The sequence below is a fragment of the Thamnophis elegans genome, chromosome 17 (assembly GCF_009769535.1).
Source record: "Thamnophis elegans isolate rThaEle1 chromosome 17, rThaEle1.pri, whole genome shotgun sequence".
NCBI lineage: Eukaryota > Metazoa > Chordata > Lepidosauria > Squamata > Colubridae > Thamnophis > Thamnophis elegans.
In genome coordinates this window covers 8,956,349-8,975,113 of record NC_045557.1, presented here as the reverse complement: position 1 = coordinate 8,975,113, position 18,765 = coordinate 8,956,349, and the positions used below count along the sequence as shown (strand labels likewise).

The 18,765-nt window shown below is 44.3% G+C and overlaps 1 protein-coding gene across 1 annotated transcript; it reads left to right on the top strand.

Moving 5' to 3' along the window:
- Window positions 1–10,810: 10,810 nt before the first annotated feature.
- Window positions 10,811–17,931, top strand: CATSPER1 (cation channel sperm associated 1). The gene is made up of 6 exons (XM_032234197.1): window positions 10,811–10,921; window positions 12,745–12,817; window positions 14,095–14,152; window positions 15,543–15,630; window positions 16,241–16,355; window positions 17,485–17,931. The coding sequence occupies exons 1-6, from the start codon at window positions 10,836–10,838 to the stop codon at window positions 17,512–17,514; spliced, it is 450 nt and encodes a 149-aa protein (XP_032090088.1). The 5' UTR covers window positions 10,811–10,835; the 3' UTR covers window positions 17,515–17,931.
- The last annotated feature ends 834 nt before the right edge of the window (window positions 17,932–18,765 follow it).

The following is an 18,765-nucleotide window of genomic DNA, read 5'->3' as shown; positions in this document are numbered from 1 at the left end:
ACCAAAGGCTGAATCAACCTTGAGACAGTCAGGATCGAATTGCTAGCGGTGGGCAGAGTTAGCCTGCATTACGGCATTCTAACTACTGGGAAGGAAGGAAGGAAGGAAGGAAGGAAGGAAGGAAGGAAGGAAGGAAGGAAGGAAGGGCAATAGCCCTTAGACTTATATACTGCTTCACAGTGCTTCACAGCCCTCTCTAAGTGGTTTACAGAGTCAGCCTCTTGCCCCCAACAATCTGGGTCCTCATTTGACCCACCTCGGAAGGACGGAAGGCTGAGTCAACCTTGAGCCTGGCGAGATTCAAACTGCCAAATTGCAGCCAGCTGCCAGTTAACAGAAGAAGCCTGCAGGACTGCACTCTAACCACTGCGCCACGGAGGCTCTAAATAGCTTGAAGTAGATCTATACTAGACTCCCTTTATTTCTTTTGCCGCTAAAACATAAATTCTACACAAAAATTGTCTTGCTGTTAGCCAAATAGTGTCAGCCTTGAGAGGTAAACCAGACAGAAATTACAACCAGATGCTAATTCTACTTTACAGGTGGTCCTCGACTTACAACAGATCATTTCGTGACCGCTCAAAGATACAACGGCACAGAAAATCGTGAGCTTACGACCATTTTTCACACTCACGACCGCTCACCCCATCCCCGTGGCCGAGGGAATCCAAATTCAGACGTTTGGCAATTGAGTCGTATTTATGACGGACGCAGTGTCCCGGTGACTCCCCTTTTGCAACCTTCTGACAAGCCAACGGGGAAGCCAGATTTGCCTAATGGGGACATCTTCAAAGGTCGTAAGTGTGAAAAAAATGGTCATATAAAATCCCCAATGGCCATTTGGAAATGCACCCTTTGGGTTAATGGCTGCAACTTTCTCCTTTGTCTCCTATTGTGACGTCACCAAAGAATGCCTGGTCTTCTGGATGGAACCCCGGCGCCTCTTCCCTTCCAAGGGAGCCCGCCCCCCTCTACTTGCAAGCAAGCAAAGGAGGAGTTTAGCGTCAAGAGAGGTTAAAAAGTAGCAAAGAGCACCATGGATTACCTTATGGTGCCAACGTCGGCTTCCCCGATAGAGAAACAAGATCAGGACATACTTTCAGGTCAAGGAAAGCAGGAGGCTGCAACTACTCCAAGTCCTGGCACCACAGTGGAGATCAAGCCGGAGCCCACCATCCTTATACCACCCGCACCAAGTGCGGATAAAGTGTACCGTAAGCCGGCCAAGCTCCCCAAAAGCCGTCGAGGGAGCAAAATTGCACATACCCCGAAAATAAAACGTGAGTGGCCATGGGATGCAGAAGTGGGAAAGACAGGGCTGAAACTCATCAGGTTCTGGAGAACCGGTAGCGGAAATTTTGAGTAGTTCGGAGAACTGGCCTCAGAGTGGGGTGGGAATGGGGATTTTGCAATATCCTTCCCCTGCCACGCCCGCCAAGCCATGCCCACAGAACCAGTAGTAAAAAAAAAAAATGAATTTTACCACTGGAAAAAGAGATGGATGGGGGCAGGTGCTGGAAGCAATCCGGGAGTTAATGAGGGCTTTCTGATAGTAAGAGGAGAGAGGGACGATTTAGAATAAAATATAATTTTGGATAGGATAGAATAGAATAGAAAGAAAGAATAGAATAGAAAAAAAATAAAGAATAGAATTTAGAATAGAATTAGAATGGAATAGAATAGAATTTAGAATGGAATAGAATAGAAATAAAGAATAGAATAGAAATATGGAATTGAATTGAATTCTTTATTGGCCACACAAGGAATTTGTCTTTAGTGCATATGTACATAAGGAGAATAAAATACATTCGTCAAGAATAAAAAGACACAACACTTTGTGATAGTCATGGGTTACTAATAAGCTATCAAATCATACTAGGAAACAAATAAAAACAATATAAATTGAAAGATACAAGCAACATGGTTATAGTCATAAGTGGGAAGAGATAGGTACTAGGAACGAAGAGAACAAGAATAGGAATACAGTCATAGTAAATAGTTTGACAGTGTTTTGGGAATTAGTTGTTAAGCAGAGTGATGCCGTTTGGAGGAAAAACTGTCCTTGTGTCTAGTTGTTCTGGTGTGCAGTGCCCTATAGCGTCATTTTGAGGGTAGAAGTTGAAACAATTTGTGCCCAGGATTTGAGAGGTCTGTAGATAGTGGAGAAGTTTCTGATAATTTGCATACGGCCCTGGCCCCCTCTCTGCCTCCGACACAGAGCCCTCATCAGAGCCTTTCGCAGACTCCAAGACTGGCCCATGTACCTCCCCAACCTCCTCACTGTCCGAATCTGCTGCTAGCTCTGCTGGCCGCTGGAGGGCCAGAACAACGGTGAGAGGTCCCCGCCGCAAGTTTGTCGCCTCAAATTGGTTGCGGCGAGTTGGTTGTGGTGAGTTGTCCCGTTCCATCTGACTTGACTCCCTCTCTTCTCCCCTAGAAGTGGGAAAGACTTCCCACCATCACCATCACCACCACCATCACCACTACAGGCGCATAACGTTAAAAGAGCTCCTGACTCGCTCCTGGCAGAAGATCTACCCCTGCCTTGTTTATCTGCGGAAGGCCATCTATAAATTGACCCAGTCCTTCTTGTTTGACTTCTTCATCTGTACCGTAGTAGCCATCAACACCATCTTGTTGGTAATACAGACATTCGCTGTGGCCGAGATTCGGGGAGGTAAGGCCGTATGTCAAGGTCTATAAGAGCTCCAGAGGTGGTATTCAGCCGGTTCAGATCGGTTTGGACGAACTGGTAGTGGCGACCTGAAGGTGGGCGCTGTTAGAAATGAAGTCTTAACAGTTGGGTTAGCAATATATAAGCCATGATAGTAGTACTGTTTCTTTAAGTATTGCTGTAAATGTGATTGGTTGCTGTTACCTCAAGCGGCCACAAGATGGAGCCAGAATGACTGTTAGCTCTCTGATGGTTAGTTGCTGATCGGTGGATACTGCTTGTAGATGTGTCGTGTATTGCTCAGTGTGAATTATTGTGAGTTTTGCTACTGTTTGCGACTTTGCGTGCTGAACTGATTGTATGATACTGGACTGTGTTTGATGGATCACCCCTTAACTGTGAATGTTGATGACTGACTGTCTTAACCATGTATGAATTGGACTCTGCATACCTCTATTTCCACAGAAGTAAAATACTATCTGTTTCATAATTCAGGGTCTCCATATGCTGGTTTATGCGTTTCTTCCACACCACTCTCACTACACTTCTCTGCACGCACTCGTTCTCCTAGTGGGGAGCTTACCTAACAGGCGCTCACCTTGGGCCCACCCACCCGCCTGGGCACGATCCCGTCCTACATCGCTTTGTTGTTTAATGGCACACCAGGGGTGAATGCTACAATCAGTAGCATTGGCCGACGATCAGTTGTGACGCGCGATTTATATTAGCTAGAATCGTCAGGTTTCCTGCTTTCTAGCTAACCTAAATCGCGTGGCACAGCGGATTCCCCGCCCCCTCGCTGTTCTACTTACCTTTGCACTCTCCGAAGGCTTCAAAAGTTTCCTTTTTTAGCGCTGCGCAGACTCACTGAACAGGTCGCAGACTTCAGAAGATTTCACCGCTGCGTCGCACCCATGTGTGGATGGCGCGAGCGAGCGAATTGCCGTGCCTTGTGACGGCGCATGCATGCGCAGATGTGCAAACATGTGCGCACAAGGGCTCACAGTTTGGGGGCTGGGCAAACCGGTAGTGACAGTATGTGAAGCCCACCTCTGAAGAGCTCCCAAGAAATTTTGTTAGCAATAGCAATAGCAGTTAGACTTATATACCGCTTCATAGGGCTTTCAGCCCTCTCTAAGCGGTTTACAGAGTCAGCATATCGCCCCCACAGTCTGGGTCCTCATTTCACCCACCTCGGAAGGATGGAAGGCTGAGTCAATCTTGAGCCGGTGAGATTAGAACCGCTGAACTGCAAGCCTGTTGAGGCTTTCACCCAGCTCTAAGAGGAATAAGGATGGGAATCTACTAGGGAGTTTCAAGTCTGGAGATTAGGGAGTAGACACATGCAGTCCTCAACATACGACCACAATTAAGCCCAATTTTTTTTTCTTCCTGAAACAGTTGTTAAGTGAATTTTGCCTGGTGAATCAAGGCAGTTGTTAAGTGAGCCTTTCCTTGTCAGAAGGACGTGAAAGGGGATCACATGACCCCGGGATACTACGACCATCATAAATATGAGTCAATGGCCAAGCATCTGAATTTTGATTGTGTAACCATGGGGATGCTTCATTGGTCATACGTGTGAAAAGCAGCCATTCCATTACAGAGGGTGATGTCAGGATTCCAAGTAATACACCCATAGCAAACAAAATTCAAGAGGCAGGCAGATTCCTCAAAGAATAATTTTATTGGATATATCATATTGGCACAGTTCTGGTGAAAGCCGACTCTGAAGGTTCCCCCAGTTTTCACCTAATTAAAAGAAAAAGTTTCCCCAAGAAGAAAGAGGTAAGGAGAGGAGGAGGGAAGGGAGAGAAAGAGAAGGAGAGAGGGTAGGAAGAGGAAGAGCAGTAGTAGGAGAAAGGTAAGGGAAGAAGGAAGTGGAAGGAGAGGAGGAAGGAAGTAGAGAAGGGAGGGAGAAAAGGGAGAGAGGAGGAAAGAATGGAAGGAAGACGGGGGAAAGAAGAAAGAGGTAAGGAGAGGAGGATGGAAGGGAGAGAAAGAGAAGGAGGCAGGATAGGAAGGGGAAGAGCAGGAGTAGGAGAAAGGGAAGGGAAGAAGGAATGGGGAAGGAGAGGAGGAAGGAAGAAAGAAAGTAGAGAAGGGAGAGAAGGAGAAAAGAGAGAGGAGGAGAGAATGAAAGGAAGACGGAAAGAAGAAAGAGGTGAGGAGGATGGAAGGGAGAGAAAGAGAAGGAGACAGGGTAGGAAGGGGAAGAGGAAGAGCAGTAGTAGGAGAAAGGTAAGGGAAGAAGGAAGGGAAAGGAGAGGAGGAAAGTAGAGAAGGGAGGGAGGGAGAAAAAGAGACAGAGGAGGAGAGAATGAAAGGAAGACGGGGGAAAGTAGAAAGATAAGGAGAGGAGGATGGAAGGGAGAGGAAGAGAAGGAGAGAGGGTAAGTAGGGGAAGGGGAAGAGCAGGAGTGGGAGAAAGGTAAGGGAAGAAGGAAGGGGAAGGAGAGGAGGAAGGAAGAAAATAGAGAAGGGAGGGAGAAAAGAAAGGGAAAACAAGGAGGTGTTACAAAAGGAGGAAGGGATGGTAAATAAAGCAACCCAAATTGTACATTATCTTATTAAATGAAATAAGAAATCTATAAGAATGATAAATATAAAGAAGAATACCAATTATGTGAACGTATACTTAAAATGCTATGTAAGAGAATAAAAAATAAAAATTATTTGGAAATAATCCCAAACAATCAGTCGCATGATCTAATCAGGGTGCCATCCAGTTGCCTGGTAACTTCACTCCTCCTCTCTCCGACCACCTCTGGGAATGTCCTTGGTTCCCAGGAGAAAGTGTTTTGTTTTGGCTAGAGGCTTCAGGGTTGGCAGATGATTTCTCTCGTCGTCTTGCTTCTGATGGTCTTTCTTTCATCCTCTCTTTAGAATGGTTCTACTCGGCCCTGGATCCGATTTTCCTTTGCGTCTACGTGGTGGAGGCCATTCTCAAAATAATTGCATTAGATCTTGCCTATTTCCGTGACCCCTGGAATGTCACTGGTGAGTCTTTTGCCATAGGGACAAGATGTTATGGCCTGCCAGCAGCCAGCAGATTCGGGCAATGAGGAGGGTTGGGGAGGAATCTGGGCCAGTCCTGGAGTCTGGGAAGGCTCTGAGGAGGGCTCCGTGTCGGAGACAGAGAGGGGGCCAGGGCTGTCTGACAGTTATAAGCTACCTTCGGAGTCAGGCATCAGAGAGGCAGAAGAACAGGTGGAGCCTGTTCCCAGTGTGCGCATGCGCAGAGTTGCCAGACGAAGGGAATAGCTAAAGAACAGGGGCCGACTTGGGAGTGAGGCCACAAGTAGACGATGAATGGCCCCTCCCAGAGGAAATAAAAGAAGAGTGGAGTTTGCAGGAGACCATTAGTTCGCTTAATCGGTTCGTGACTCTCCGAGAATCCTGGCCAAGTTTTGCAGATATCAGCCTGGCAGCTCTCCAAGCCAGATAAGGTCTGTGACCGTAAATCCTCCCTCGAAAGACTTTGCTGGATGTGAAGGAGCAGAATTCACAGTCAATTAATAAAAGGGGTTTTTGTCGGGACGAGGAATTTGCTTCAGGCTCTTGAGAAGCCTCAGTGAGAACACACCAACATCTCTTAAGAACATGGGGGAAGTCACAGGGACAGGCTTGCAATGGGTACAAACTTGCAACAGGCAATGGGAGAAAACACATATGGGATTCCATACATCGGACTTCCATGTTAAAACCAGGCGGTGATTTCAGTATGGTTTGTGGCCCTATTGCTCTCTTTAAATTTTTGGGTGAAACCTCCAACCAAATTGCTGACAGTCAGTTTGATGTAATTGTTAAGATGCTGGCCTAGAAATCAGGAGACGGGGAGTTCTAGTCCCACCTTAGGCATGAAAGCCAACTTTTTTATTTTGGGCCAATCATCAGGAGATGGTGAATTCCAGTCCCGTCTTAGGCATGAGGAGCCGAGGTGGCACAGTGGTTAAATGCAGCACTGCAGGCTACTTCAGTTGACTGCTAGTTCTGCAGTTCGGCTGTTCAAATCTCACCGGCTCAAAGGTTGACTCAGCCTTCCATCCTTCCGAGGTGGGTAAAATGAGGACCCAGATTGTGGGGGCAATATGCCGACTCTGTAAACCGCTTAGAGAGGGCTGAAAGCCCTATGAAGTGGTATATAAGTCTAACTGCTATTGCTATTGCTATGAAAGCCAACTGAGTGAATTTGGGCCAATCACCAGGCGACGGTGAGTTCTAGTCCTACCTTAGGCATGAAAGCCAGCTGAGTGACTTTGGTCAATCACCAGGAGACTAGGAGTTCTAGTTCCCACCTTAGCTATGAAAGCCAATTGAGTGAATTTGGGCCAATCACCAGGAAACTAGGAGTTCTAGTCCTACCTTAGGCATGAAAGCCAACTGGGTGACTTCGAGCCAATCACCAGGCGACGGTGAGTTCTAGTCCTACCTTAGGCATGAAAGCCAGCTGAGTGACTTTGGTCAATCACCAGGAGACTAGGAGTTCTAGTTCCCACCTTAGCTATGAAAGCCAACTGAGTGAATTTGGGTCAATCACCAGGAAACTAGGAGTTCTAGTCCTACTTTATGCATGAAAGCCAACTGGGTGACTTTGAGCCAATCACCAGGCGACGATGAGTTCTAGTCCTACCTTAGGCATGAAAGCCAGCTGGGTGGATTTATCTGCCTCTTGGCTTTTCTTTTCTTTTTCTTTTTCCTCCTTTCTCTTCCCTGATCAGATTTCTTCATCATGTCCATGGCGGTCATGGAATTCATCCTCGCCCTGTACTTCACGGCCGGGCAGGGAAACCGAGGCAACACCCTCACGCTCTTTCGAGTCCTCAAAATCGTCAAGGGGATTCGCGCCATCCGAGCCATCCGCTTCCTCCTCACCCTCCGGTCAGCGATGAAATCCATCCATTGATCAATAGTCGGATTGCTAATCATTGAAGGACGCATGTCCTCCGTTCTCCCCATGGGGGGGGGAGACAATAGCGTAGTCCCCGCCTAATAAACCAGGACAGGCCAATCAATGGGGGACCCCAAATTCAGGAATTGGAAGGTTGAGTCCCTTTTCGTTATGGGAGCCAGTTTGGTGCAGCGGTGGATGATCCAGGCTAGAAACTGGGAGATAGTGAATTCTAGTCCTGCCTTAGGCACGAAAGTCAGCTGGGGTTCTTTGGGCCAATCAGCAAGGGATGGAGAGTTCTAGTCCCACCTTAGGCACAAAAGCTGGCTGGGCGACTTTGAGCCAATCGTCAAAAGATAGTGAGTTCTAGTCCCGCCTCAGACATGAATGACAGCTGAATGACTTTGGGCCAATCACAGAGAGACAATGAGTTCTAGTCCCACCTTAGGCATGAAAGTTGGCTGGGTAAGTTTGGGCCAGTCATTAGGAGATGGTGAATTCTAGTCCTGCCTCAAGCATGTATGGCAGCTAGGTGACTGGGCTGGGTGACTTTCCGTTGTTGTGGGGGAAATAGGAGGAGGAAGATTAAATATATTAAATAGTGTTATAAAGGCAGGGAGGGGGGATGGAGGGAGGGAGGGAGGGAGGAAGGAAGGACGGAAGGAAGGAAGGAAGGAAGGAAGGAAGGAAGGCAGGAAGGAAGGAAGGAAAGGACAGGACTCTCCCAGAGAAAAAGACACCTTAATAACTCTTCTCCTTTTTTTTTTCCCTTGTTTTCTTCTAGGATAACAGAGAATCTGCAAGAAATCACAGGGACTTTTATGCTTTCCTTCCAGTCCATTGGAGCGATTATTCTTCTTATGTTCTCTTTCTTATGTATCCTCCCAGCAAGAAAGCCGGGGGGGGGGGTGAGCAATAACTGATCAAAAGCATTTATTAGTTTATTCTCCTTGCTTATTTATTTATTTATTTTTGTTCAAACTTGGCAACTTTCAGATGTGTCTATCTCTACTCTCACAATTATCCGGTCTGCCTGCTGGGGAATTTTGGGAGTTGAAGCCCATACATCTTAAAGTTGTCAAGTTTGAAAAAAACATTTCACTCCCCAAAGGAGTTTAAACCACACAAGACTCCCAGCCTCACCCCACACCATTGTATGTATTTGTATATATGTATGTATGTATACACACACACACACACACACACAGAGGAAGCAAACCCCACACTCCCTTGCCCTGATGGCATTACCTAGCTGGGTCATGAAACATTTGACTCCTTTGTCTCCCATCTCCGCCCAAAGGTGAATTTTAGGAATTGAGTCCATTTCTGACTCTGTCCTAGTCAGTTTCACAGCAAATTCCCACTTCCTTTTTCCTGTTTGAATCCAATCTCCACTTCCTGCCAGATGGGTGTCCTACATTTAAAACAGGCTCAAGCCCAGGTTCGTGTTCTGACCTAGGCTTCCTCAAAAAGTACGAAGCAGATTCCTGGTCCCGACAAAACCCCTTTTATTGAACGAATGTGAATTCCTCTCATTCCCATTCAGCCAAGGCCTGGCAAACAGTCTTTCAAAAGTGCGTTTATAACCACAGACCTTATCTAGCTTGGAAAGCTGCCATGTCAGTATATTTCCCAAATGAGGTGCTGTGCAAGGAAAAACTCTGGGCACAGAGTCTCTGAGATTCACGGACAGATCTTCACACTCCTGAAACAAATGAATGAACAAATGAATGAATTGTTTCCTGCAAAAGCCCAGTCCCCTTTCACTCCTCTTTTATGTCCTCTGGGAGGGGCCATTCACTGTCCACCTGTGGCTTTACTCCCAAGTCGACCCTGATTTCTTAGCTGTTCTTTTCTTCTGGCAGCTCTGTGCATGCGCACACTGGGAACAGGCTCCAGCTGTTCCTCTGCCTCACGGCTGTCTAGCTCCAAAGGCAGCTGAGAACTGCTGTTTCTTCTTCCTTGACTCCCGTGTCTTCCGACTTCCAGTCATGTCTTCGGTGGTGCTGTGTGACATGTTCCACGAAGCGGATGTGAAACATTTCGGGGACCTTTTCAAAACCATCTTCACCCTCTTTCAGCTTTTCACATTGGACGACTGGTCTCTCATTTATCTCACGTGCCACGCCGCAGGTAGAGAGAAGTCAGGATCCGTTAAATCCATGGTGGGGATTCATCCGTTTGTCAATTCAATCTCCCGTCAAGGGGCTGTCTTGCTTCCCCAAGTCTATTATCATAGAACTCCATCTCCTGACCTTACAGTAGTCCTCGACATATGACCACAAGGGAGCCCAGACTTTCTGTTGCAAAACGAGACGTTCGTTAAGACAGTTTTGCCCCATTGTGCAGCCTTTCTTGCCACCATCGTTAAGCGAACCATTGCAGTTCTTACTAAACCCGGTTGTTAAGTGAATCCTTGCTTGCTACAAGATTGCAAAAGGGGATCACATGACCCCGGGACACTCCATAAATATGTGCCAGTTGCCAAGAGTATGAATTTTGTTCATGTGACCACGGGGATGATACAAGGGTCGTAAGTGTGAAAGACAGTCATAAGTCACTTTTTTTCAGTGCTGTTGTAACTTTGGTCACTAAATGAACCGTTGTAAGTCGACTAGCTGTGTTTTTATTCCTTCCTTGCAAATTGCCTAGAGAACGAGTAGGCAGCCACGAGTAGGAGGCAGAGCCACTGAGAACGAGTAGGCAGCCATATAAATTTCATGGATGGATGGATGGATGGATGAATGGAGATATTTAAGATAGATAGATAGATAGATAGATAGATAGATAGATAGATAGATAGATAGATAGATAATAGATATAGATACCGGTAAATAGATGATAAGAGATATATGATAGATAAATAGTTGGATGGGTGAATGGATGATAGATATGACAGACAAACAGACAGACAGACAGACAGATAGATACCGGTAAATAGAGAGATAATAGATGATAGATAGGTGGGTGGGTGGGTGGGTGGGTGGATGGATGGATGGATGGATGGATGATAGATATATAAGATAGATAATAGACAGGAATATGTAGATGGATGGATGGATGGATGGATATATGATAGATGATAGACATGATAGATAGATAGATAGATAGATAGATAGATAAGATAGATGATGGATGGATGAATGAATGAGAGAGAGAGGTGAGAGATAGAGAGATATATAAGATAGATGAGAGAGAGAAAGAGAGATGAGGGGGGCAGTAACTGGGTGTTCTTCAGATGACCTGTTATCTGGAATATCCCTCTACACCATGTTCCCTTTCTTCCTTCTAGGTGCTTGGTACATTATTATTTTTCTCATCGTCTATATCCTTGTGGAGTATTTTTTGCTTCTCAAGTAAGTATGGCCCAGGGAAACCCATTAAGGTGGGCTGTTGAGGAATAAAAAAAAAACCCACTTGCCTCTGTGAACCAGTTTCTGAAACAGCTCCCAAATTCAGATTATTTTCACCCAGCTGTCGCCTTGATCCTTTGTGGCTGATCTGAATAGAAAAGCAGAAAAGGAGGATAAAGGCGGGAGAGGCTTAAATTTATTTAGTTAGTTAGTTTGTCAAACATGTACAAGATAACAGGTAAACATGGACATGAACAAAGGAAGTAAATACAGGTAAATGGGGACAGTAGGACAGGGATGGAAGGCACGCTAGTGCTCTTATGCACACCATCTTTACGGACCTCTTAGGAATGGGGTGAGGTCCACGGTGGATAGTTTGAGGTTGAAACTGTGGGGGGTTTGAGGATGTAACAACGGAGTCAGGTAGAGCATTCCAGGCGTTGACCACACTGTTGCTGAAGTCGCATTTTCTGCAACCGAGTTTGGAGCGGTTAACCTTGAGTTTGTATCAATTTTTTGCCCATGAATTATTGTAATTGAACCTGTGTTCCCCCCGCTTTTGGCATGCGATGGCACGGTGGACCCATTTTTCGCCCACCCCAGGCTCCAGAGCCTTTTAGGAGCCTGGGGAGGGCAAAAACAGCCGTCCCTACCCCTCTGGAGGCCCACCGGAGGCCAAAAACAGCCAGTTTCCTGACTTCCGGTGGGCCCAGAAGGCCCAAAAATCGGCTGGCTTGTGCGCCAGAGCTGAGTTTGTGCGCGCACCAGTAAGGCTCTGCGTGTTCCCTGTGGCATGTGTGCCACAGGTTTGCCATCCCGCTTCCAGGTTGTCCCAGCCCAAAATTTTGAGCCTGGTGGGCATAAGGGATTCTGTGGTGAGCAGAGGAGTGGAGGACTCTTCTCGTGAAATACCTCTGGACCGGCTCGATCGTATTAATGTCCGATATACAGTGTGGATTCCAGGCAGACAAGCTGTATTCGAGAATTGGTCTCAAAATAGCAGAAGGGTGTCTGGGAGGAGCTAATGAAAAAGGATTTAAAGCTACAGGTAGTCCTTGATTTACGACCATTCAAAGATACAACAGCACTGAAAAAAGTTGCTTAGACCAATTTTCACACTTATAACCATCGCAGCCGTCCCATGGACATGTGATCAAAATCCAGACGCTTGGCAACTGATTCATAGTGGCAGTGTCCCAGGGTCTCGTGATCCCTTTTTTGCGACCTCCTGACAAGCAGTGGAGAAGCCGGGTTCACTTAGCGACATCCCCACGGTCAAGCGAACAAAATTTAGACGCCTGGCAGCTGAATCAGACTTTTGCTGACCGTTGCTGCGTCCTGAGATCACGTGATCTGCTTTTGCCCCCCACCCCCTCCTGACAAGCAAAGTCCATGGGGAAGCTGGATTCACTTAACAACGGTGCGGCTTACGTAACAACTGCGGTGATTCACTTAGCAACTGTGGGCTAGATAGGCTGTAAGATGGGGCAAAACTCATTTAACAAATGTCTCGCTTAGCAGCAGGAATTTTGGGCTCAATTGTGGTCGTACGTTGAGGACTACCTGTATATAGAAATAGATTTTTTTTTTAAAGGAAACAGAAGTTTAATTCTATTTATTTATGTCTTTTAACATGGGGTCAATTAACTAGACCAGTGGTTCCCAAACTTGGTAACTTTAAGACTTGTGGACTTCAACTCCCAGAATTCTCCAGCCAGCAGAGTTGAAGTCCACAAGTCTTAAAGTTGCCAAGTTTGGGAACCACTGAACTAGACGCTTTAGGGGTCAGTATTATGAGGGGGGGAACCCCCAAATTTATCTTGCAGCCTGGTGATTGCTGTCCTGGTGGACAATTTCCAGATGTCCCTCCTCAAACGCCAAGAGAAGAAGAAACTGAAGGTCAATTCTGGAATTTTTTGGGGGTGGGTGGTGTGGAGAAGGAGTGAATAATTGCCTATTTGGAAGAAGATTTGTAAACCAAAGCATGGTTCTATATTTAAAACAATCAGATGTGTGGATCTATTGGGGATGATGGTATCTGTAGTCTATTGGCCATGCTGCTGAAGAATATTGAGGTGGTATAATCCTAAAGCTAGACAGCGTATTATGAATTTATTTTTTTCAATGCTTTAGTATAGAATAATATATTAAGGTAGTAGTAGAAAATTAGAATTCATCTTTTCCTTTTGCTACAATCTCTCTTTCTTTTTTTCCTTTCTCTTTTTCATCTTTCTTCCCTTTACTTACCTTTCTTTTTCTTTCTTGTACCTTTTACTTTTTCTTTCTTCCTTTCTCTTTCTTTCATCTGTCCTTTCTTTACCTTTCTTACTTTCCTTTAACTTTCTTTCTTTTTCTCTTTTTCTCTTTCTTTCTTTCTTTCTCTATCTAGCCAAGGTGGCGCAGTGGTTAAATGCAGCACTGCAGGCTACTGCTAGATCAGCAGTTCAGCGGTTCAAATCTCACCGGCTCAGGGTTGACTCAGCCTTCCATCCTTCCGAGGTGGGTAAAATGAGGACCCAGATTGTTGGGGGCAATATGCTGACTCTCTGTAAACCGCTTAGAGAGGCCTGAAAGGCCTATGAAGCGGTATATAAGTCTACTGCTATTGCTATTGCTATTGCTATTGCTATTGCTATCTTTCATCTTTTTAAAATCTTTCTTTCATTTGCCTTTTTAAAATTCTTTCTTTCTTCTCTCTCCTTCCTTCCTTCCCTCCCTTTCTCTCTCTCTCTGCCCTTATTCTCCCCCTGGATCCATCCAGGGGACTCAGGCAGCTACAGACAGAAATTCAGCAGGTGCTGCCTACTTTCTTCACCATTTCTTTCTTTTTCCCCTTCCTTTCTTTTTTCCCTTCCTTTCTCCTTTTTTCTTTCTTACCCTTTCTTTCATCTTTCTTTTCTTTCTTCATTCTAAATATCAGTTCTGGTTAATTTTTATTCTGTACTCAAGATCCTAATGAAGTTTATTAAAACACGAAGATTAAGTTAGCCTCACCAACCCTGCTAGTTGGGAGAATGGTGGGAATTATTCTTGATCAACCAGCTGGACTCATATTGCCTTGAGCTCAGCTCTAATCCAAACTCCCAGGTTGTCTTTTCAGAGTAGACCAGAAGAAGCAAGAATCTTCTTCGTCCTCTCCTCCCACTGCTGACTTACTCTCTTCACTCTTGAATTAGCAAAAAATTGTCCAGCTGAAGGACAGCACCACCGAAGATAATCCAATCAAGCAAGCAGGTGATGGTCAGATTGAGGTGGGTGCGGTGGAGGGGGTTCAAACTTGAACCAAGAAGATGCTGGTCCAACATGGGCAGGTGAAGGCTGATTCCGTGCAGCAGTGAAAATTCTGACTGGGGAATTCTGGGAGTTGAAGTCCACCCATTTTAACGATACCAGAGGTGAGAAACCCTGCCTTACAACGCAGGGACTCCAGAGATGGTATTCAGCAGTACACCTCGTTGTTCTAGTCCCTGATATACTTTAGTACAAAGGGTGGGTTGTGGGGACAAGATGACTGTGTGTGTGTGGATAAAGCAGACATAAAGTGAGATTTGGACATTAAGTGTGAAACCTACTGGGTCAGGCTGGACAGCCTCTTAGAGCCCCTTTACTTCTATATTAAAGCCACATAGGCAGAATTGCAGCTTGCAAAAGAACAGGAAGTGCCTAACGCCGTCAGGCCTGGGGATAAGTTTCTAATTCGCCCCACCCGAGTATTGAGTGTTGAATGAAAGTTGTGTTTTTACTGTTTATTTTATTCACATATTGTTTATGTCTCTGTATTGCACCCCCCTTTTCCTACGAATGTAAGCCGCCCTGAGTCCCCTCAGGGAAAAGGGCGGCCTATAAATCCCAAATAAATGAAATAAATGAAATGAAACCACAAGATGTCAAAAGTCCAAGGTTCAATTAAAGTTTGTTAATGACAGGTACTCCATAAACAAAAGGAGAAGTAAGACCCCCATCTCCTTATAAGGTTTTCTCCTCAAGGTAACCACTAAGAAATGTGTTAAGTATTTCTGTGTTGCAATGCTTTTGAGAATGTATAAGAACGCCTGCTTCGATAATGAAGGTTGTTCAGAATTTGCAATGCTAAGCCATGGTTTGTTTTTTTTTATTTGTCATTTATAGGCCGCCCTTTTCCCTGAGGGGACTCAGGGCGGCTTACAATTCGTGGGAAGGAGTGCAAGACAAAACATAAAATATGTGAATAAATAAAATAAAGCAGTAAAACACAACATTCATTCAACATTCGGGTGGGGCGGATTAGAATCTTTATCCCCAGGCCTGATGGGATAGCCAGGTCTTGAGGGCTGTGCGGAAGGTCTGGACGGTGGTGAGGGTGCGAATCTCCACGGGGAGGTCGTTCCAAAGGGTCGGAGCTGCTACTGAGAAGGCTCTCCTCCGCGTAGTCGCCAGTCGGCACTGACTGGTGGATGGAATTCGGAGGAGGCCTAATCTGTGCGATCTGATGGGTCGAAGGGAGGTAATCGGCATGGGCTCGCTTTCTGAACCTGGCTGCCAAATAAACTTTCCCTGTATCCTGAGAAGTCTAAAGCCTGTCATTTTCTGCAACATGGAAACCCTTGCTAATCTGGACCCCTTTTCTTGTCTTTCTTTGATACAGAGAAGACCAAGTTGAAAGAAAAGGAAGAAGAAACTCTGTTTAGAAAGACGGTGATGGAAAAATATGGTAGTCTTGAGCTGAATGACAAGTGAGAATTAAAAACCAGATAGCAGAATAATAGATTTGGAAGGAACCCTGGGAGGTCTTCTAGTCCAACCCCTTGCTCGGGCAGAAGACCTTTCCAGACAAATAGCTATTCAGAGTCATCCACTGTGACTCTGGCAGCAACTACCTCTGCCTTTTTCCTTTTAATTATGTTTTTCTTTTCATCACGGCAGTGGTGAGGCCCTGCCTCCCCTGACTGTACGTCCCTGATTCAATCTCTCCCTAAAAACCTCCAGTGTTGGAGCACCAACAATATCTGAAAGTAACTCATTCCACTGATTAATTGTTCTCACTGTCAGGAAATTTCTCCTTAATTCTAGGTTGCTTCTCTCTTTGATTAGCTTCCATCCACTATTACTTGTCCTGCTTTCTGGTGACAGCCCCTCAACTATTGGAAGACTGCTATCATGTCCCCCCTAGTCCCTCTCTTTGTTAGAATAGACATACAGTTAGAACATACAGTTAGGGACCTTGGAGGTCTTCTAGTTCAGCCCCCCCACTCGTTGCAGGAATTCTAGTTCCCACAAACTAATAAATAAACATAAATAAATAAATAAACATTGTAAAAAAAAAATTATTTTTGCTTCTTTCAGTCAATGGCAGCTTCTGTACAATTACTTCCAGATAATGACAGCTATTGAGAACAGTCAACAGCAGTTCCAGTCCCAAGCCACTACCACTGACAAGATCCTGGACACATTTTTCGAGGTATGGATTAAAAACGTCAGCTGGATTCTCTCTGTCCCTCAAAAAGCCGCCATCCCCTAACTTAATTAATCTTCACTTTTAAAAAGATTTTTTATCCCATCCTATCTATTCTTCATTCCATTCCTGTTCCATTCCTATTCTGTTCTATTCCATTCCATTCCTTTCTATTTCTATTCTATTCCATTCTATTCTAATTCCATTCCTATTCTATTCCTATTCTATTCTATTCCATTCCTTTCTATTCCTATTCTATTCCATTCCATTCCTATTCTATTCTATTCTATTCCATTCCTTTCTATTCCTATTCTATTCCATTCCATTCCTATTCTATTCTATTCTATTCCATTCCTTTCTATTCCATTCCTTTCTATTCCTATTCTATTCCATTCCTATTCTATTCCTATTCTATTCTATTCTATTCCATTCCTTTCCATTCCATTCAGAATTCTCCTATTCTGTTCCATTCCATTCCTATTCTATTCCATTCCTATTCTATTCTATTCCATTCCTTTCTATTCCTATTCTATTCCATTCCTTTTCTTTCCATTCCATTCAGAATTCTCCTATTCTATTCTATTCCATTCCATTCCTTTCTATTCCTATTCTATTCTATTCCATTCCTTTCCATTCCTGTTCTATTCTGTTCCGTTCCTTTCCATTCCATTCCTTTCTATTCAGAATTCTCCTATTCTATTCTATTCTATTCTATTCCTATATTCTATTCCATTCCATTCCCCATTCCTGTTCTCTTCTACTCCACTCCATTCCATTCTATTCTATTCTATTCTATTCCATGTTATTCTGCAAGTTACGGGAGCTCACTTGAACTCTCTGCTTATCCAGAAGCAGTTCCCAGTCTCTGCTTTCAATGTACTATGGCTTAGGTTATATTCCCTACCCACCACTAGGGGACACTATGTGACCAGTTTCATCCTTGTTGGGATTTTTTTCCAACTTTAAGTAGTCCTTGTCTTAGATCTTACAAGTTCAATTCATTATGGGGATTTGAATTCAGAAGTCTTTGAAGGCATCCTTGAGAGCATCCTTGGCTCCTAAGCGGCCAGTATTGAATATAATAACCACACTATGGAACACAGAGCAGACTAATTTCCCAATCTTCTTCTTACAGACATCCGAAGACGACTTCTTTCCTAAATGAAACAGAGAAATCCACGATTCACTAGTGGGATTTTTTTTAATGCTACCAGCAACTGCTGCAGTTAAAAAGTTGGCATAGCGGTTTATTTTGAAGACCTGATGTTGCGATACAACACTGTGTTAACAAAATTGGGTTGTGATTCTTAGTATATAAGCAGTTGTTTTGCCGGGTGTGGATAGCTAGGAGCCCCAAAATTTGTTTCAGAGATTACAACTCCTTCTGGTTCAGAATGTCAGGCCGCAACATTATTTTTAATATTTTCCATATTGCTGCCAGCGAGCAATTTTTCCACCTTCAGAGAAATATCTTCGCATCCATTTCAAATTTTCAAATTTAAAAACGATCTTAAAAGCAAAAGGTTTTAAATCAAGCAAGCTTGGACTGAATCTAAACATTTTTTGCATAATATAAATTGTAGATGGGTAACTGATTTATGGAACGCCTTCAAGGGTGAAAATAATAAAGAGAGTTCATTACAAAGCATCTTTCCTTTCCATCTGTTCTTTATTGATAAGGGAACCTAGATTGATGATGTACAAGACTTGCATTGGCCCACGTCCAAAATTAAACTGGATTGAAATTCAACTCCATGATTCCCAATAAAGTGAATAGATATGATGGCCAAATATGGCTTTTTCAGGCTTGGGCCTCGGTGTGCATATTTTCCAATGAGACAAAACGAGAGGAAGATCATTTTATTACAATTGATCAGAATACTCAGACAAAAGGGATTCCTCATTCAAAGAGGAAACCCCGATCTTTAGCTTACATCCCCTTCTATAGTTAACATAACACAGAAATCTGAAAGAGGAAAGTTGATTGGACAGGATAATAGCATACATGTTTATTAAAATAAGGTCTGAAGGGAAATTAATTGTAAAGAGATTGCTCAGAAGAGATAAGCCAGACCCCAATTTGTACTTTTCTTATCAGGAACTAGTCTCCAGCTTGTTTAGCAGTTTAGGCATGTTAAAAGCTAATAAATCTCGAACATCACTTTAAAAGAAAAAATATAAATCAGATTAAAATAAAACTAACTACGTTAGTTAACAAATAATAAAACCCATGTTATTTGCCCCTCAGATAAGACTTGCCAAGATTTTAATCATTTCCCTTTCTAATCACATCAAAGGTTGTTTAATTTAGTCGTTAAGGCACCACCAAGCTAGAAAACAGGAGACGGTGAGTTCTAATCCCATTTAGGTATGAAAGCAGCTGGGTTTCTTTGGGCCAGTCTCTCTCTCAGCCCGA